The following is a 13,483-nucleotide window of genomic DNA, read 5'->3' as shown; positions in this document are numbered from 1 at the left end:
TATAGGTTTGTTTTTCCACAGAGGAAAATCGAGGCTTTTTGGCTCTCTTAAGACTGCAAAATTTAAAGCTTTCAAATATGTAAACGTGTGTGTAAAATAGGGATGTCAATAGGGTTTTCTTAATAGTCTGAGGGTCTGAGAACTCAAGCATTTGTCTGCTTTTTCCATGGCTCACCAAGGACATGACACAAGTCATTTCCCTTTTCCTGTCCTCAGCATCCTCATGTGTGACAGAAAAGAATGGAGATGTCTAGTTCCCCTGTAGCCCCAGCACTTGTGGTGCCTCTACTTGTGTTCTGGTTCTTCCACGGACTCAAGAGACCATCAAACAGGATGATCCTGCCTGGACTCCTCTAGCATTGAAAGATTTTCTGGATCCAGGGGGAAAATAGGAGACTCTGCTGCTCTTGCAAGAAGACAAGGATTCAGTCTCTCTGCTCAACTCTCTCCCAGCCCTCAGTCCCCATGGACCAGCCATAATTCAGCTAAACCTGAGAGTTCACCCATATTTTATTTACTGATTCAATGTTACGAGACAAGTAAAATAGACGGCTGTCACCTCTATTAAACGGGTAGGAAAAATGGTCATGGAGGCAACGGGCTCTTCCTGTTCATCATGTGTCATCTGTTTCCCCAGGAAGGGAAGCAAGAAATGTGGGGAGGGCCTCACCTTGGGGGAGAGCCAGGTCTGTTGTCTTTGGGAGGGGAAGCCCAGGGCTCCACTGCAAACCTGTCCTATCCTCACTCTCAGCCACAGTGATACATACAGTCAGTCAGGAACTGGGATCATTAAGTCCTCACCAATACAAAGGCAAGTCACCATACTCACCTATCAGGCTGGGGATCAAGAATGGTCATTAAGCCCCAGTTTAGGAGGCCTGTGCTGAAGAAGTAAACCTCCATTTGGTCAGCTCTTACAAGCACACAACACGCGTTCACACACATTCCCCAGAGCCCAGTGTGAATGATGTCTGAATTCCCAGGTTGACTGTCTATACAGCCTAATATCCAAGCGAACCATCAACACCTCTGCTTTATACAAAGCTGTCATGTAGACCAGAAGTCTACACATCCAGCAGGCTCCAGTGCTGTAGAAGTCAAGGAAAGGGGAGCCTGGCAGCAGTGTGATGCCTGACAGCTGGGCTGACGGCACAGCAGAAGTTCCCTTCCTTGGTTCATCTCCAAAAAAGCAACTAAGATGTTGAGGGGCAAGTGAGAAGGAGAGAGGAGTGAGGGCAAAAAAGACAGGAGGGGCATGGCTTCTCTTCCAGCCTCCTCTTGAAGTAGACAGCATGTGTCTCTCTGAAGGGGAGAATCATCATGATACAAGCCAGGTAATGAATGCAAAGTCCAATCCTTGGAAAAGAGGAGCCCACACCTCCAGATACTCCTGCTCTGCCAGACAGAAGAAGTTGCCAAATTGGTGTGTCAGAACAACACCATGGACATCATTAGCACCTAGAAAAACCTAACAGTGTCTTTCATGAAATCCTCATTGATAAAATGGAAAGCACTAGGCTGTATGCCAGGGCAGTTAGGTGGGACTTACATGCAAATGACTACATTCAGCTCAGCACCCATAGCACAGTGGTTATGGAGCCAGCCACATACACCAAGGATGGCAAGTTCGAACCCGGCCTGGGCTACCTAAACAACAATGACAACTGTAACAAAATAAATAGCCGGGCATTGTGGTGGGTGCCTATAGTTCCAGCTACTTGGGAGGCTGAGGCCAGAGAATTGCTTAAGCCCAAGAGTTTGAGGTTGCTGGGAGCTGTGACGCCATAGCACTCTACTGAGAGCAACATAATGAAACTGTCTCAAAAAAAAAAAAAAAAAAGATGCCTATATCATCAACGCATTCATTAATTCAACAACTATTTCTGAACCATCTACTATGAGTCCTGCCCTGTGTTAGATGCACTGGAGAAAGTGGTGCATGGGCCAGCTGTGGCCCACGCTTGTCTAGTGCTTATCTCTTAAGTAACGGAGACTCACAATACAAGTGCTATAACAGTGTGCTGTGGGGACTCACAGGAGGTTGAGAATGGCTTCCTGGAGGAAAGGACATGTACACTGAGACCTGAGTGTGAGTTGAAGTTGGCCAGAAAGGAAAGCAGGGCAGGGCCCCAGGGGTGGGGAAGCACAGTGCTTCTTGAGGAGTGAAGTGTCCAGCACAGGAAAGCAGAAAGCAGGAGGCAAAGAGGGACAGCACAGGAGGCCACATATGCCACCCATGCAGACCATGAAGGGCCTGAGGATGTAAGGAAGCCTGTGGGATTCTGAAGCTGGTTAAAGCGTAGGGTAGTGGGTCTACAACCACTTGAATAAAGCCAACAGACGCTGACATGGGTCGTTTCCTGCCTAATGTGTTTATGGAAGGCTTAGCTGAAGTAAGGGAAGATGTGTGCACCCCAAGCTCCAGAAGAATGCTGGGCAATGAAATGGGAGCCCCCAAAGCTTCCCTGCTCTGAACAGTGGTTCCCAGCCCAAACCATACTACAGGTCAATAACCACTTAACCCCTCTACCCCAGACCCTAGGAGGGCAGCAAAGGAGGAAGAAGAGGGAGTCATTCATGCCTGCAAGGATGGAGCAGTGGGAATAGGCTTTGGTGGTCCAGAAACAATGTGCAAGGATAACTGCAGGAAGGTTTAATGACAGAATTTACTGGGGATAAATGACAGTTCTGCCTTTAGGCTCAAAAGATCAACTGCCAAAGGGAGGATGAGAGAAGTTATAGATCAGTGGCGATGCTTGTGGAAAAGACCTTGTGATCTCATGAGACCACCAGCTCAGTATAAACCAACAGAGTGAAATGGCTGCTAAAAAGGCTGAAATAATCCGGGGTCATTTAACTAGACACTGAAGCAGAGATCTGAGGAGGTGATGATCTTACTGGTTTCAAATAAATAAGCAGGACTGGGTTCAGCTATCAGCACTGTGCTGGAGGAATTAGGCCCCTTTAGTTGGGAAAAATGCCTTTATATTCCTGTGGGGCTATAGTGTAGGAACCAATCCGAACCAACATCAGTGGGCAGAATGACCGTGATAGTAAGAGTCAGATAACATTTATTGAATGTGTAGCATGGCTGTGTTCTAAGCACTTTATTATGCATTAATTCACTTAATCCTTACAAAAACCCCATGAAGCAGGTACTACGTGTATTATTATTATGATTATTATTATTTGAAGAGACTGAATAGTTTTGCCCAAGATTACACAGGTGGGAAGTGGTGAAGGCAGCCTTCAAACACAGGCTGTTCGATTCCAGAATCTATGAACGCACTCACAACACTAGATTGCTAAAATGTACTGAGAGCTTCCTTTGTGTCAGGCATGTTAATGCCCACAATAATCCAGTGAGATGAAATCCATCATTATTCCCATCTTATAGGTGAGGAATTCTAACATTTCTCTAATGTCAGGAAAATGAAGTGACTTATCCAAAGTCACACAGCCACGAGGGAAGGAAGGGGAGTTTAAACTCAGACACACGGATTTTCGCACCGACACTTTCAACGTTCTGGTTATGTGGAACCATAGGGAGACACACGTCAGCTTTTTAGGGACATGTCTGCAATAAAGATTGAAGTGGGCCCAAACGCAATAAAGAACGGGTGGGGCCTAAAAATAGTGCACTTCCTATTATAGACGGCATTCAATCCCACACTAGACATCCACCTGTGTGTAGTGAGGTCTTCACTGACCTGGAACAGTGGTTCTCAAAGTGTGGTCCCCAGGCAAGCAATTTCAGCATTAACTGGGAACCTGTTAAAAGGCAAATTCTCAGACCTCACTCACCCCACACCCCCAGTACAGCAATCTGTATTTTAATGAGTAATCCAGGTAACTTGAATGCCCAGTAACGTTTGAGAACCTGGTGCCTAGAATGACCACTGGGGTTCTTTTCAGCCTCAATTCTGTGATTCTTCACCATAGACAGAAAATTGTGATGCCTGAAGCCCTGGGAAGTCCTGGGCTCCTGCTTTTCTGCCCAATTGGGCAGCATTTTGAAATAGCATATTTCAGTTCTGCAAAGCAAATGCAGGAAAGCTTTGCAGAAGTCTCTCCCATTCCCATATTTTAAAAGCTCATCCCTGCAGTTGTTCTGAGAACTCTATAAACCCCCTTCCATCAGCAGCCTGTCTGCATCAGTCCGTTTAATAGTGCAAGATTTAATTGTCTCCTGTGGATTGGAACCCTCTTCACACAAACCAGAATCTTTGCTTCTTCTTGCTCCATTTTTCCCCCTCTGCTATCCTTAACCACCATTTAGGATGGCACCAAAGGATCTGGAGTCGAAGCCGCCACTCCCCCCGGATCTCACTCCATCTCATTATCTTCAATCTGTATGACCACCATGGGGCCTCTGTCCTTCCCAGCTTTTGTGCGTGGTCTCATTACCAGGTGTCTCCCAGTACAGCCAGCCAGGCCTATCCCCCAGGGCCACAGATCCTCTCTGGTCAACACTGGCCTGGCCAGGAAGCAAGATTGGACACCCCATCCAACAGGGACTGATCAGGATTCCCGGACCAACCCCTTAAGACCATCCCATAACCAGGATCTTCCCAGTTCTGAATGTATACAAAATGCATTTCAATTAAAATGCTGCAAATGCAGGGAGGAACCAGAGCCCCATGGCTGCAGATGTATGATAAATAATGGGCCAGAGGGAGTCTGGGAGCAGACATCAGGGGCATCCTGGGAAGGGCACCCCTCTTGCTCTCTGGGTCAGTGGGTAATTGATACAAGCTGCTGGTGGACCCATTTATTGCACTGTGGGCATGTGGGTTATGTGTGAGCAAAGCGATGCCACATGCTGGGCTGCATGGAGTACTGAGCACCAGGGTTAGCACACAGCAGAGAGCACATGAGAAGCAGATAGCCTCAGAGCTCAGAGTCTGACGGTGAAGACATGGCTTCCACCCTTGGGCAGGCTTCCTTTTTCTCCTAACATTTATTCAGCGCCAGGCACTGTGCAAACAGCCTTAACCACCTCTCCTTTAACACTATGCAGACAATACTATGAAGTTCAACCATATGAAATTTTTGTAGGTCAAAAGCAGCTGGACCAATCTAACATTAACACTTCATCCTACAGGTGAGCAAATGGAGGTTCCCAAGTGAGGCGACTTCCTCAAGGTCACACAGCAAGTACACGTTAGATGCTCAAATGCAGATCCATCATTTTTCATCAATCCCAAAACACATCATAAATATTTTGTATACCGAGAAAGAAAAGTCCTGCTAGTTAACTTGGATATGACACATGAAATGCATGCTGATTTCAGATATGATAATGGGGGGCTCTATCTTAGAATCAATGAAATACATTATCTGACTCCAAAAAATGTCCACTCTGTTTCTTGGTAATGATGGGGAAGAGATGCTCTTAGACACCCTTAGGCAGCTCCTCGCCTAATGGGGGAAGCATGATGCACCTGCATTAGGGAAGGCCTAGATGCGCCCCCAGTATAACCACACCCAAGGTCAAGACCATTAACAAACAAGAGGTAAAGGTCAAGGGAAGCAAAGAGGGGGACCTCAGAAACTGAGCTGGGAGGAGAAGAAAGTTCCAGAATTGGAACAGGAAGCAGTGTGGACCCTGCAGATAATTCCAAAGGAAATAAAACAAGGAAGGCCAGACGGAAGGCTCTGGGGCATGGCTGCTATAAAATGTGGCTAAAGGGAGAAAAAATGACTTTGTTTCCTCAAAAATGACTTGTTTTCCTCAAATCCAGTTCCCTGGCCCTCAATCTAGTCTCGTCTCTCCAAGTCACACCCAAATAAGATCTGTCCTTGGAGCAGAAAGAGAAGCAGAAGGAAATGTTGACTCCAAGAACAAAAGGCCAAGATCCAAAGAGGCACTCACCCTCACGGCCAGCTGTGCGAGCACAGGGTCCCCAGCTAAGAACCTCCATAGCATCTGCTCCCTGGAGGCCTCACTAGCTTCACCCTGTGCACACACTCTTCAAGCAACAGAAGTGCCTGTTTCTAGACAGTGTGTATGCTTTTCTGTAAAGGCAATCACATCTGTTTAACTCCATGGCAATTTCATTCTCTCTCTCTCTCTCTTTTTTTTTTTTTTTTTTTGCAGTTTTTGGCCGGGGCTGGGTTTGAACCCGCCACCTCCAGCATATGGGGCCAGTGCCCTACTCCTTTGAGCCACAGGCACCACCCAGTTTCACCCCCATTTTATAGATGGGGAAGTGGAGGCCCTAGAAAATAACATGACCCTCTGCCCACACACATCCCAAATCTGTCACCTCTGTAGTGACTGAGCAATGCAGCTTCCCCCACTGCCAGAAAAGTTCTGTCTTTGGCAGCCACCATTCTCCCAGGCTCCCTTTCTCCCCTGCAAGAAGAAATAAGATGGACAGAGAAGGGCAAGTTTGCGGTTGGCGTAAGGAAGGGTGGATTGGGCAGGCTCTTACATCCAGGTCCCCATATCCAACTCAAAAATGTCTGGGGACCAGCAACACATATTCCAGGGCCTACTGGCAATAGGCCTTAACCTCAAACGTTTCCCACCAGACTCGATTCCTGACAAGGCAGGCTCCATTTAGAAGGTCAGGATGTGACTCGTGCTTAAAAATTAAATGACTGTAAAAACTATTAGCCTGGAAGGGTAATAGGAGAGGAGAAAGGATGGGACTGAGGAAGGAAAAGGGAGGGAAGAAAGAGCAAAGAGAGCTAATTCTCCAATCACTCTCCCTTGCCAAGTCACTGGGTGATGAGGATAGAGGGAGGGGAAGGGAGACATGAGGCCCTTGGGTTTCCTCAAGGCTTTAGCAATGTCTTTGAGGACAGCCTGGTGGCTTTCTGTAGGGATATGTAGACTAGAGATCCCAGAAAAAGGGATTCTTATGAGCAAACTGGCCTCTCCCAAAGGGAAATCCATCTTTTATTTAGGGTCTGGATTAAAGCCTCTGGCAGAGCCCAGAACCAGGACCAGATGGGATATAGTAAATGAAAGTCTACATGTTGTCAGGAGGGGAACCCGTCCCCCAGAGGAAGCAAAGCTGCTACGTGGTTCAGCAGCAAGGCCAGTCTGACACCGAGGCTGGCACTGGTCGTGTTCACTGTGACCGAGCCCATTCAGCCATCCTCCCGCAGCAGGACAATAAAGCCAAGCCCAGAGAGACCACGCTCTGCAGCTGGAACCACAGGGGTGGGGGCACTGTGTTCAGCCCCTTTAAAATTCTGCTTTCCATCTCCAGACCACACAGCTAGCCAAAAGCACGGGATAGGAGGCAGGCTGACTGCAGCTCTCATCCTGCCCTGACCATTCACTGGCTGTGTGATCTTGAGCAAGAGACCTCATCAAGCTTGGTTTCCTCCTCTGCAAAATGGGATAACGCCTGCAGGGCTGTGAAGGCTACAACAAGATAATATGAAAAACTCAACAGCTACATTAGTTGAACACTTACTATTCATCATTGTTTGAAAAGCATTTGGTGCAATGCCTAGCCCTAATAAGTACGCCATAAATTAGGGCCATTGTATTGTTGTTGTTCTATTATTTTGATTTTGCTCCAGACCCAAGAGGGGCCCCAGGCAGAAGAGACAGTGGCCATCTCGGCACAGGTGCACTGCCCTCTGGTGCTGCTGCCAGGGAATCAGCACCTGGCAGAAAAGTGATTCCAGGCATCAAGCTCATGGCCGGGGTGCCAGCCCCATCTGCATCACCTCCATTTCTGCACTGGGCCCCTGGTGCATCCATCCATCCAAAGCTGCAGCCCTACCACACCCATACCAGCCTCAGTGGGCAAGCCAGTGCCCGCCAGGTGCTAGCCCTGAGCCTGAGGACAGCCCACTCCTGGCACAGCAGTCTTCCCCGTGACCCAGCAGGGTATGAGACAGAGTGAAGCCCCAGCTCTCTGAGCTCTCTCTGGAGGGTCCGAATCAAGTGAGGCAAGGCCAGGCTGCAGCTAGGGAAGGAAAAGACAGGGGCAACTAACTGTGACAGGGTGGGGAGGCTCAGCCGCAGAGGATCACAGACAGTCCCAGCCGTTGAGCACACACAAGTCTCCCCCTAAAGCATATCCATGCAGCCCTGCAGCCTCCACTGCACATGCCAGAAACAGCCCCCAGTGGAGGGGGCTCTGTTTCCTGTGGCTGGAACACAGAGTGCCTGTGGGAACACAATAATTCAGGGAGGCCCACAGACCCCACAAAGGATCCTAAAAGCAGCCAAGCAGCCTTGTATTCCTGGAGGAGTGGGGGATAAAGAGCCGCCCCACAAAGCCCTTTCAAAACAGCACAATGGGCTAGACTTCTGAAGTCAGCCGTGGTACTGGCCGAAGGGTGGGGGTGATGCAGGTGACCTTGGAAAAGCCTAGTGGGGCCAGGGTGCCTGTCTTACCTTCCATAAACCACTTCTAAAAACCCCAGGTCATCTTGACGTCAAAAGACTGTTTAGCGCAATGCGAGGCAGGCATCAAGAAGAAATTAAATTCCAGCTTGAGAAGGAGGAAAGCCCAGGCTGACAGGAGCAGCTGGGCTGAAAAGCGGAAGCAGAAATTCCTCAAGTTAATGCTTTCTCAGGCCCCTCGGGCCACTCCCAGGTCTTGTCTGAAGCTATTTACTTCCAGGGGGGAAAACCCTATTGATCTTCATTCAGCTGCTGTCTGCTCCTACAAGGCAGCGATGTTTCAGCGCATCACTAGTCACTGCGAGAAATTTCTCATTGTTTTACACGCAGCAGCTCCCAAACTCAAGAGACAAACGTTCAGGACAATTTGGGTGAACTGATGAGAGCTGCAGATGGGGCCAGTTTGGGAGCTGTAGGGGAGGGGGCCTCACTGTGCTAGGACAGGCTGCCATGGCCCACTGGGCCCCTGTGCATTCAGAAAACTCAGGACCTCACTGCTTGGTTCTGCTCTGTTTGTAGATGCCCTGAAAGCCCAGAGCTGGGCCAACCCTTCCCTCACACCCTACACACACACACACACACACACACACACACACACACACACCTGCTTTATGTCTCTGCAGTCATTTGGCTTCAAACCTCCCCCACCGGCTGGCTAGAGATTGCCACCATCCAGTCAAGCGCCTCATCACACAGAAGAGCTGGCTGGGCTTCCCCAGCTGAGCTACCACTGTCTGCTTCCCTTTTCAAATTCCAAGCTGGCCCTCGAGCCCATCTATGCCTGTAACACAAGGGGAGAACTAACCATGAAATCTGCAATGGTGCTAACAGTTCTGACCAGCCTGCACTGAAGGGAACTTCTAAGCCACGGAGTATCCCAACTATTAAGGCCAACCAATTAGTTTACTGATGCAAAAGTCTTGGAGTGGGAGAGAAAGGTTGATTTGATCAAGGTGGCCCCGTAAACTAGCGGCAGAAAGAGCAGAAAACCCAGGGCTTCTGGCTCCAAACATGGCACGCCCCCTCTCCACTTCAGCTTCTAGGTCATGTAACCTGGAAATCCAGGTCCCCAGAGGAGGTCACTGAAACCCATTTGACTGAGAGAGCTCATGCATTAAACTGCTTTCTGTGAGTTAAGACCAGCATCCATCCAAACAATAATAACGATGATAATAATAATAATAAAATGCCAAACAATATGCCTTGAAAATCTTCAATGAGCAACACTTGATAATCACACTCAGAATACATCTTCCACATATTCATATAAAATAATCAATGATCTTTTTTTTCCACAGACTACAATCCAATTACTCTCTCTCCCTCGCTCTCTCCCTCGCTCTCCTTTGTTACTTGCAAACCATCCAAGCAATCAATGCCTTGACCTCTCTCTCTGATAGACACAATTACAAAAAGACAGAGCAATGCAATTCATCTATTCAAGATGGATTGTTTGAACACTCTGTCATACTGCTGAGCTATCCATCTCCTTGTCTAAGAGGAAATTTCAGCCCCCAAAAGAGGCACAAAGAGAAGGGGCGGGTACAGTGCTCCCCAACACAGAGAGCCCCTCTCACACCTGCAGGAGAAACCCTCTTCAAGCTGGTGCTCAGTGATGCCCGGCTGCTGGAAAGATTCAGCTCTAAGCTCCACTAACTGAGGCACCAATCTGGGAAACTAGAAGCCCCCAACACATTCCAGAGCCAAATTTCCAGGGCCTCAATTCCTGCAGCCCCAGCCAGATCCCTGAGATCCCAGGGGTGGGGGTAGGGTGTAGAAAAGGAGATGGCATTAGGCCCAGCTATGGCAGAGTGGTTGGGTTTTTCTCTCTTTCTCTTCCCCCGACCCACGACATCCACTGTAGCGCCCTGACTCCTGCTAGGGTTTGAGCAGGGGCTCAGAAGGGCAGAAGGTCAGGTTCATCCCCAGGAGGCTCCAAAGAAACCAAAGGCCTCAGAGCCTTCCCATCTACCACCCAAGCTGGCACAGCTCCAGCGGTCACGTTTGGCACCAGCACAGCACCCCAGGCCATGGGCTGGGAATCAAGCAGGGCAGGGCTCTTGGATATAAATGGGTTGGGCCGACACGCTAATTAATCCTGGGGCTTAATACGAAGAAGATTAGAAGAGAGGAGGGCTCTGCCATCCTTTAATTGCATTATTACATGCTGAACCCAAGAAAGGGCGGGCAGGCTTGAGATGTGCTTTTCCTCGGGGCTGGGAGGACCTAGCCCAATTCAATTTCACAGTAAGAGGGAGCAGGTAAGGATACATCATCCTGTGCCTTTTAGCTCATCTCTCTGGGGCTGCCCTCACCTGCTCCTGTCTTCCTGGACCTCCAAAGACTTCTATCCTGGAGACTAAGCTGGGAGTATACCCACCTCAGCCCTGTGGAAGAAGGAGCGAGGTAGAGGCATCTACAGTTCGTGGGATGGGCACATAGCACCCTCTAAGTCCCCTCTTTTTCCTTCCAAGGGCACCCTACCACTTAGGATCCCAAAAAGCAGAGGGAAGGTGAGAGGATAAAGGAAGCGCTGGTCTACTACTAAGGGAATACCCACCCCTGGGATGGTAGCGGGCTGGCCCTGGGGCAAGCAAAACCTCAGAGATAAAAGACGTTTTTGGCTTGCCAGGAGAAGCCTGGGGTGCAAAGGGTTAAGCCTGACCGTGAGGGCTGTCCCCAGAGCCCCCTCCCGTGTGCCCTCCTTGTGCCTGGCCTCTTCTGCTTCCCGGTATAGGTATTGGCCTGCCAGGGTCCTGAGCAGGGACTGGAAGACCTCAGAGTGGGCAGAGCTGAGGACGATGCTCTGCCCCATCCGGCTATGAGTTCAAGAAGGCCTGGCTCCTGAGAGAGAGCTGCGGAGGAGACCGACCCTCTGGGGGTTCTGACGGCCTCCTAGAAAAATTTCAAGTACGAAACCAAGCCTGATACGGGTTCCCACGCCCTTTCACGCCGCTGGCAGCCCAAGGTCTGCCCTGGAGAAGAGACGCAGAAGAGGAAGGTGGCCCTAGCTCGGCAGAGTTCCGCTCTTGCCCATGCCGGATGCCAGTGGTTGCTGAGGCCTCGTGAACCCAGGCGGCCCAGGTCTCCGGCCTGGCGGCGGGCTCAGGGCCTGTCGCGACAGAGGCCCCGCATAGCCTGGCCGGGCCCAGCCCTGTCGGTCGCTGGCCTGGGACGCGCACGGCCCCCCACGCACAGCCCAGAGCGCTGCCCGCAGGGTGCCTTGGGCTGCCACAACAAAGTTAAAGCCCGGAGTAAGAGTCTCCGGTAAGAACAGAAGCGGCGAAGCCCCAGCCTCAGAAAGCCGCGCGCAGCCCCGCCAGCCACCGCCAGCTGCGGAGGGATTCTGGCTAACTTTAAAAACACTCGCAGCCCTCGGCCACTGTCTTCGGCTGCACTGGGCGGCCTCCTCGTTCCCTTTCCCACATCTGCGCTGCCTGGGGTGGAGAGGCCTGGGCCGCGAGGAACCCGCTAGAGCGAGCAGCGGGGTCGGCCCCTCCCTGCCCCACGCCACGGGGCTGAATGAAGGCCACCGAGGCCAAGGGAGGCCACCGGGAGGAGACCACTGGCCTCGTCACTCGAATCTGTGCCCTGCGCGCTCACCGCGGTCACTGGAGCTGTGCCCGAGGTGGGGGCGAGGGGCCCAAGGAAAGCGAGAAGGGGAGAGGAGAGAAGTTGGCGCCTTCCCCAGGGTTCCCACTCCGCGGAGAAGCCAGATCCCAGAACTCGGTCGCCTGCCGGTCATGTTGGCAGTCGCCACGAAATGCGCCCGCGACTCGGGTTGGGGCTAGAACCCTTCGCCACACTCCGCCAGGTCTGACCTCCCCTAGGAGCGCGCCAAGGGCCCCTGGCCCGTTGCGGCCCGTCTGCCTCCTTCCTAATAAGTAAGGCCCTTGACCCCGGCTTTGGAACTTTGTCCTCACCGGGATGAGCTTCCTGCTGGTCATTCGGCTCAGCAGCCCAGAGAGAGATTGGAAAAATCTCCCGGGACCGCGTTCAGAGGCCCCCACTCCCGCCCCCGCCCAGACGCACGGAGACCCCCGGCTCCAGGGAGCCCTTACCGATCCGAATGACGTGGGGCATCCCGCGCGAGTCCGGGATCCAGAAGGTGCACACGAGGAGCCCGGCCCAGTATTCCCAAACCAGACTCCGGAGGCGCCGCCAGGGAGCGGTCATCGTTGGGCGCCGCCGAGCGTGCCCGGGGCGCGGCCGTGGCGGGCTCCCTGGGGCGGCTGCTCTAGGCGCGGGCGCGCAGCAGCCCCCGAGGCGCCGCCTGGCCCAGCCGCCCGGCTCCGGAGCGCCTCTGCGAGTGGGGGGCGCCCCGCGGCGCCGCGCACATCTTACTGGGGGCCGCCCAGCGGGCGCCCGCCCCGCCCGGCTGCCGCCCACGGGCCACCCGCGAGTGAGGCTCCTGGTCTCCGCCCGGGCTCTGCTCGGACTCGGCTCGGTCTCCGGCTCGCGTCGGCTCCGCTTCCGCGCGGGCTCCCACCTGCCCCGGCTGCCGGGCGCTGGCGGGCGGGCTGCACGCGTCTCCGGCCGCTCCTCCTCCAGCTGCCGCCGATGCTATCGCCCGGGCTCGCACAAAGCCCCGGAGTGGAGTTGCACGCGCGCACACACTCCCTCCCAGCCCCCTCCCCCGCGCCCTGCCTCCCGCCTCCCGCGCCGCCCGCCGCCCGCGCTCCCTCCGCGCACTCCCCCGCGCACACACACTTCACACTCACACCCGCCGAGGCGCACACTCGCGCGCTCACACCTGCGCAGGGGGCGGGGAAGGGGACCCTGGACCCGCTTTGGGGGGACACTCAGAGAACGAGGACTCTTCTCGCTTCCCAGACGTCCCCATCCTCCCCGCCGCCCCCAGTCCCTTCAACTGCGAGGGCACTGAGCCCGGGAGCCAGGCGTGGAGCGCGAGAGCTGGCACCGCGAGCTGGGAGACGGCGGCAGCCCAGCGGCCCGACCAGCTGGAGAAGATGCGCCCGCCAGGAGCAGCGAGACCGGGAGCCCGCCGTCTGCGGAGCCTCGCCTTCCAGCTCCCACGCGGCCGGCGCTGGCTGGACGGCAGAGGCGGGAGACTGACCCAGGGATCGGTTTCCCTTTCCAATCCCA

The 13,483-nt window shown here is 52.8% G+C and overlaps 1 protein-coding gene across 1 annotated transcript in view; it reads right to left on the bottom strand.

The window, feature by feature from the left end:
- GRIK3 (glutamate ionotropic receptor kainate type subunit 3) overlaps positions 1–12,564 on the bottom strand; it is a 217,971-nt gene extending 205,407 nt beyond the window's left edge. The window contains exon 1 of the mRNA XM_003788164.3: positions 12,439–12,564. Within this exon, the coding sequence (XP_003788212.1) occupies positions 12,439–12,553 (115 nt within the window). The 5' untranslated portion in view covers positions 12,554–12,564. The remainder of the gene's footprint in view (positions 1–12,438) is intronic.
- Between the last annotated feature and the right edge of the window lie 919 nt (positions 12,565–13,483).

The sequence above is a fragment of the Otolemur garnettii genome, unplaced genomic scaffold, assembly GCF_000181295.1.
Source record: "Otolemur garnettii isolate 467f Iridium unplaced genomic scaffold, OtoGar3 scaffold00025, whole genome shotgun sequence".
In the NCBI taxonomy this organism is placed as follows: Eukaryota; Metazoa; Chordata; class Mammalia; order Primates; family Galagidae; genus Otolemur; species Otolemur garnettii.
The sequence above is the reverse complement of the archived record's forward strand: the minus strand, read 5'-3'. Positions and strand labels throughout refer to the sequence as shown.